At 39.8% G+C, this 7,500-nt stretch overlaps 1 protein-coding gene across 5 annotated transcripts in view; it reads right to left on the bottom strand.

Annotated features, from left to right (window-relative positions):
• SerRS-m (Seryl-tRNA synthetase, mitochondrial) overlaps positions 1-7,500 on the bottom strand; it is a 10,826-nt gene that overhangs the window by 1,441 nt on the left and 1,885 nt on the right. For 4 of the 5 annotated variants that reach the window (XM_043024473.2, XM_043024474.2, XM_086537845.1 and 1 more), the window contains exons 2-5: positions 7,087-7,500; positions 6,833-6,947; positions 5,259-5,437; positions 3,460-3,592 (exon numbers count right to left, since the gene is read on the bottom strand). The exon at positions 7,087-7,500 is cut by the window's right edge and continues 142 nt beyond it. In XM_043024473.2, the coding sequence (XP_042880407.2) occupies positions 3,460-3,592; positions 5,259-5,437; positions 6,833-6,947; positions 7,087-7,500 (841 nt within the window). Of the gene's footprint in view, positions 1-447; positions 2,603-3,459; positions 3,593-5,258; positions 5,438-6,832; positions 6,948-7,086 lie in introns of those variants that run through there. The other variant, XR_015191098.1, reaches the window with a different exon arrangement.

The raw sequence follows: 7,500 nt of genomic DNA, 5'->3' as shown, positions 1-7,500 counted from the left end.
AGCAGGCCTACCTGACCTGCCCTGTTTACCCCATTCCTTAAATTTTACTTTATCACTATTAGTACCATTAATAATTTATTAACCCAATGCTAACGTGCCCGGCAAGAACTGGCAACCCCCTACTCCGGGCCAAAGTAATATCCCCTCGGATGTCACACTGATGTGTCGCCCTGTCATCAGGCACTTTTTGCTGAGTCAGATGGGTGTGATATCCCGTAGCGATTGGGTTAATCATGAGAAATATTAATAAAGGTCCATATTCCTGTCTCTGAAATTCTGAAAAATGAAAAGTTTTTTTGTGAAGTGTGGAGCGTCAGTCATCTCTACATAACAGACTTGTTTGATGCACAAACAGCTGCTTCAGCTCCACACCCAATTGCTACTTGGCCACATATAAAAGGATATGATAAATAAGTAGATTAGTATATTGAAACACATAAATCTTACCATGTCCCAAACAAATTATCAAGGTCTGCAAAGGGTGAGGTCACACGGAAGAAACGTAATCCACCAAATATTCCACACAGTTTGTAAGGTCAGGTCTAAACTAAAATGTGACATCTTTGTTTATACCAAAATATTACAAATAAGATATGTGAGAAAAAAAATAAAAATAAATGGAGAATTACATATCTAATATGAAATAGTAATGATATATCAAATGCAAATACAAAGTGAATTACATTTGCATAAAAACATAATATTATCTATCGTATTTAAGATATCCACATTCATACAACACAAATAATGAAATTCAGTTAAGTTCAGTTCAGACAGATTTGCGAAGACGCCGCTTCACACGGGCTATATGCACAAGGCGGCCTGGCCTCTGTCAGCTATGAGTGCTGACTCATCTTATCTAATCTTATCTGATCATCATCGCTGAATTCAATTCAGCTCAATTCAGAGAGATCTGTGAAGACGTCGCTTCACCCAAGTTGTGTGGATGGGGTAGCCTGGCCTCTATTAGCTATAAGTGCTGACTCATCTGATCATCATAACTGAACTCTTACTGTGGCTGTTGGATTGCCTGTAGGCACTCCAGTTGCCAGGGGGCAAGTGACAAGCTGTGCAGACTGACTTCAGCACACCTTGATATTCTAGGAGAGATTATCAGCGACTCATAGCCTGTGGCGTCTGAGTACCAGCTGGCAGAGAGGGAGGTTCTCACTTCCTCTCTATGTCGCTGCAGGGCACCGACCTGCCCTGCAACCATCGTTTTACGCCTTAGCAGTTCCCGGCTAGGATGCACCAAAATATCACTCAAGGGTTTCTCCCTGCCTTCCTCCGCTAACCTATCAGCTACGTCGTTCCCTTCAATACCAACATGGCTTGGGATCCAGTTGATGATCGTCTTCCCTGGTCCAGGATTCTCTGAGCAATGGTGAGAATCGTGGTTACCAGGTAAACGTTATCAAGGGGTGTGCTTTGTTGCAGGCTGTCAATGGCGGCCCTAGAATCTGTGTGTATGACAACATGCCCGTCTGTCTGGGCTGCATGGGCTAGGGCTCCCAAAATAGCTACTGCCTCTGCCTGGAGTGAGGAGGCATTGTCAGATACCCGCATAGCTTTCTCTATGCCCCTTGCTGCAAAACTGGCGCCTGCAGTGCGGGAGATGGGGTCTACAGAACCATCCGTGAAGTAGGTTTTACTATTCAGCTGCGTGATTGCTGTAATGTTCCTCTCCGCCTCAGCCTTCAATAGAGGCGGTGAACACTGTGTCTTTCTTCTTAATAGACTCATGACAGAAAATTCTATCAAGGATCGTGCCCACGGCGGGGCTGTGACATAGTCAGGGTGGGGGAGGTCCATGCCCTTAACCAGTAGTGTCTCTTTGAGCTCAAAGCATTTCAGCACTCTGGTTGTGTGAGACAGTGAGGTATTGTTAGCTAAGAGCTCTTGGTTCTGTGCAAGCTGACACTGCATTCTCTGTCTTAGCTGCGAGTCCAGTGGGGACTGTAGGACATTGGCAAGGAACTGGGCCGCCATCTGATCAATCCGGGTGTCCAGGGGAAAGAGTTTGGCCTCCAAGAGGAGGTTAGTAACCTTAGCCCACCCAGAGGCACCCAGAATAATCCTGGCGGCTTCGTTTTGTATGATGTCAAGCCTTTTCCTGAGTCCAGGCTTGACTGTGATCAGGGTGATGGAGGCGTAGTCCACAATGGGATGGACAGCGTGCACATAGAAAGATCTTAGTACACGGTGTCCAGCCCCTAAGCACCGCCCCGACAGAGCTCTCATGACAGAGAGCCTTGCCTTGGTCCGGTCTAAGTGATGTTTGATCTCAGAGCAGAAGGTGAGGTTCTTATCGATACATTCCCCCAAGTATTGGTAGACATGTACCCACTCAAGCTCTAGACCTTGGACTCGCAGTCTTCGATCACAGACATCATATTTCAGTGCCATTGCCTTCGATTTGGCTGCTGAGATCTTAAGCCTGACTCTGCAGCATTCCTCAGATATTAGGTCCAGACAACGCTGGGCCTTTCTGACTGGTTTCACATTTCTTCTCCCAGTGGAGATAATTGCTAGATCATCTGCATATGAAATGATCTTGCACCCCGCTGGGAGTGGAATGTCAAGAATGTTTAACATGAGGATGTTGAGCAGAGCCGGGCTAAGGACCCCTCCAGAGGCAAATGCCTGGAAAGGTGACCTTGGAACTTCACTCTGGCAGTTCTGTTCCGAAAATAGTCAGCAATCCAGGCAAGCAGTCTGCCTCTGATTATCTTGCGGATCAGGATCTCCTGAATGGTGAGCGGGTTTGCCAGTTCAAAAGCCTTCTCCAGGTCAAGGAAGACAATGACAGCGCTGCTGTTGCTGACAGTGCTCAATAAGGTGGCCATGCTATGGGTAGTGCTCTTGCCCCTTGTGAAATTCAGATATGCAATTAACAAATATTTCCTTGATTTGAAGAAAATCAAAATACTATTTTCTTATTATAGTTCTTGCTATAAAAATAATATGATATGCCTTCATAGGTATATGTTTACCCATACTGGGGATGTCAACTTCATTCTGAAATTAGAAAAATTTTGAAATTTGAAACACAACTGGCCTCAAGGGTTTTGGAAAAGGGATTGTAGACCTGTAATACATAAAATAAAGTATATAATAATGATAAAAAATTAAACATTAGTAACAACAATATAAGTAATGAAAATAGGCATACTAACAGATTCCTTGGTGACTAAGCACTTGTGGAATCATCAATATTTAAAAAGAATTAATAAAACAGAATCATCATTGTGCATACTGTACGTCCCTGGGATTAATGGGTTAAGAGATAATTAACATAATGAAATCAATTGAAGCCACCATAAACTCTTTAATCTCTGTGGAATAATGCAACTCTTGCTCAACCATTTATATCTACAGTAAAATCTGATTAAGTACAATCTGACTGGGATTCAATATCCCAAGTATGATTTTCGTATTACAAATCTTTAAACCACACACCTGAAAATGGATGTCTAAGCTGGAAAATAGTTCTTTCTGAATCTGTGTCATTTCTGAATATAACTGATGGCTTTCTTCTCCATTTTCTGCAGCTGTGACTCCAAACATTTCAACCTTTGTAAATCCATGTACTCTGAAATATAAAGATATATTAGAGATACTTCTCATAGCACACACATGTACACACTTGTAAATAAAACAACAAAGGGAAGAACAGTAAAAATATGTTAAAGGCTTTTGTGATACATTTTCTCTTCAGGGCATGAAGATGATATATCAAAAAAAGGTTTTCTGCATATATGTGTTTTCATGTTCTTCATGTCATTGTTTTACCTAAAATTTACTTAGCATGAATTCTTTATACTAACATATGCTTGTGCACAAGCATGTACACACATATATACATATGTATTTATATATACACATATAGTGAGGAGCATGAGTGGCAGAAAAAAACCCTGATGCCTCCAAGCTTGGAAGGACTGAAATTCATTTGAGTGAAACATTTTGCAGTCAAAGCTGCATAGCACTTCTTATCAAGAGATCCCAGCTATCTCCCATTATTTCCTACTACCTTTCTTCCCTCTTCCCCTGAACAAGGAGAAATACTAAACTGCCAAAAAAGAGCAGAATTTTATAATGCAAAACACATGCCTGGATTGGAAAAGCCAAACACTGCAAAAGGCACCTCAGCATAGGGCCACTATTGATGCTGACAACAGGTTGTTCATTAAGAAGTGAGAGGAGGGAAATGATGAGGAGACTTTAGATAAGAATAGGCTAATAGCACCCAACTGCTGCCCTCCACCTGATCCATGAGAGACAGGAGTGGTGGAGCAAGGGAAACTGCCCCAGTGATTCACAGAGCTGTGTGGATAACCCACCCACCATGGTGATGGTGGATGGAAGTTAGTATGTGGATTTTCCCTTCTCTTGCTATGATATGCTATATGATATAAATAGAGAAACAAGCAATAACTAGATTTTATAATTCTATAAATTGTTATATTCCACTGCAGATTGCTGTAAAAACGCAAATTTGAGATTGTTTATAATAAACTGTTATAAGATATAATCGAAATTGGTAAGAAAAGTGTTGTTTTTTTGTAAATATATTGTAACAACATGATTGCAAAGTAGACATTTGCAAAGTAGGACCTCTAGCCCATTTCACGGACCCCCCCTCACATTTCCCAACTTTACCCCTTCCTTTTGCAGCTACTTTATACAAATACATAAATATATTTTTGGCAAAGATAATAAGCATAATAGATAAGAAAATTAATCAAACAGTGCAACTACCTATAAATGAGGGCTAAAAGGGATAGAAGGAGGAGGTGTGAGCGAGCCAACAATGAGAGGATACAAACATGTGTGAAACATGACTCTGCCTCATCTTCTGCCTCAACCAATTACAAATGCAAACAACCTTTCTAACACACACATGCCCTATCTCTCTCTCACACACACACATAAAATAAATTAAGAAATCATGAATATAGTTATGAGTGGTGGATATAAATTTGGCCTACTTTTCTACAGCAGATTCACATGTTAAAAGTCTGATTCACAATCATAAAGCATTATAATTTTCTCAGTGGAGTAGGTGCTAACTATAAAGTCACAAATACTGCAGGATACTGTAGGAAGATAATGTATGGATACTGTATGGTAAAACAAATGATATGATACCATTTACTTCCTTTAATTGACCACCCACTCAATTTGTAGCTATACTAATTCAGATTCAATCTTTACAGAATCATAATTTACCATCAGACCTAACATGCAAGTCTCACCTATATATTCCCTTCTCTTCCCGAAGTGAGGATGTCTCTGCCCTGTAACATCTTGAAACAGCTGCCAACTTCAGGGGAAGCTCTTCAAGAGAGAATTCTTTATTTCTTAAATATCCACCAATTGCCATCTCTGCAGTTCCTGACAGACACACATCTTCTGAGTCAGCAATATGATAAACCTACAAGGAACAATAAAATAAGTAATTTTCTAATCCTTATCTAATTGCTACATAAAATAGTTCTTAGTTAATCCAAGAAAATTTGATCACATGACTGTATGAGACATGCAAATTCAATAAACTCAAAGGAGATAATTTTACATTGTATGACCTATTCAGTACCATCAAAGCTGATTTTATTTCAACTGGACATGCTTCCCCTACAAAGTCACACAGTATCAAATGAACTATGGTTTGTAAAGACATATAATGATTACACTAACAAGTTGTAAAAATGTTTATCACTATTCTGAAAAGGTATGCAATCACTACTTTGTCAATAATTTAGCCTGAGATCACTGAAAATTTGGGACTATCATCTAAGACAGTGGTTCTCAACCTAGGGGTCGCGAGATGCTTTTGGGGGGTCGCGAGATGATGTTAAAAAAAAAAAAAAGTATTATGGTCGACTTTTGTTTTAAGGCTGTCAAAATAATTCTGCTCATAAATTTCAGACAAATAATAAACTGAATGGCATGTACTGTGTGTGTGTGTGTGTGTGTGTGTGTGTGTGTGTGTGTGTGTGTGTGTGTGTGTGTGTGTGTGTGTGTGTGTGTGTGTGTGTGTGTGTGTGTGTGTGTGTGTGTGTGTGTGTGTGTGTGTGTCAGAAGCACTTCGGGGGAAGGCGGGGGTCACGAGTCTCTACCAATATTGTCTGGGGGGTCGCGGGCCAAAAAGGTTGAGTACCATTGATCTAAGAAAGCTGGAAGAACAAAGAAAATCATACTATTGTACTGGAAAAGTGCTTCAACATCTTCCTACAGGAAAATGCAAAATCAAAGTTACTTTATTAATGGTCCAAAGTTGTTTGACAGTGTGCATAAGAATATCAGAAATATAAGTCAGTGTACTGTGAAAGCGTTTAAAAGAAAATTAGATGACTCATTAAATTCACAACTGAATGAACCACAAATGTGGCAGTGGTATTATCCACAAATATGGCTCTTCCTACAATCTAACCCATTGAGTATGGATGTCATGACATACATGATGGTACCAATTAGGCCTAAAAGATGGCTATGAATGCGTACATCACATGACATCGGTATCTGCTCACAGTTGAAGCGCACACACAGCTTCAGAGCTAAAGGGTTCCAAAGTCAGCCTAAACCTGCATTTTGTGATGGATTTATGGAAAGACATTGTTTGGGCTAGTCTGCACTACCTGAAGGGTGGAGAAAACACTTTTCCTGTCCATTTAATTTATAGCCTGTGCTGCCAGTGTTGTGGACCGCCTGTCCTGACTGCCAGTTAGGTCATTTGGCGCCATATCCATAATGGGTTAATCAAGTAAATTAGAGGAGATAAATTGATCTAATTATAGAACCTTTCTGGATTTATTTTGTTCTATCTCACCTGTGTACGCTGACCCCGGGTATTCATGCCACATCCCTCAATAATGTGTGAATACAGTAGGTCAGGGACAGACACAAGAACAAAGCCTTTCTTCAGTAGTGATGATACTGTATATCTGAAATTTGAAATAATTGAATAAACACTTCTTAATACAATCACTCCAATCTTCAAATTCAGTATTACAAAGTATCTCAAATAAAAACATTTTCCAGGAAAATATCCAGAACCCAATATACAATACATACTAAACAAACCTTATTAATGCCTGTTCTAAGTCTGCCAAGGCACCTCTTAAGTAGTAACTTCTGGGACCTGTTAAATTTCCTAAATTTTCCAAGCGAATGATGTCTAACTCTTTACCCAGCTCATGTATTTCTAGTGGTTTAAAACTGAATTCTGGTTTTGAATTAACATACTCGATAACTTTAGGAGTCTCTCCATATTCTGATAGGTGAGGACTCGCTTTGTTTGGAATCATCAATGCAGCTTTTTCTAATTCTGCTTCTAATGCTGTAGATTCCTGAGTTGTCAAATTCTGAGACTGCAATTTCTTATTCAGCTCTAACACTTTCCAAATATCTCCTACACCTTTTCTTTTCTGAATCAATTCTTCTATAACTGATGAATTTTTTGGATTACATAAATATTCATAATCAAGTCCAAGTCTT

This window comes from Penaeus japonicus, unplaced genomic scaffold (assembly GCF_977035675.1).
Source record: "Penaeus japonicus unplaced genomic scaffold, GWHDUDI00000001_assembly GWHDUDI00000006, whole genome shotgun sequence".
Taxonomy (NCBI): domain Eukaryota; kingdom Metazoa; phylum Arthropoda; class Malacostraca; order Decapoda; family Penaeidae; genus Penaeus; species Penaeus japonicus.
This window is presented reverse-complemented; position numbering and strand designations above follow the sequence as displayed.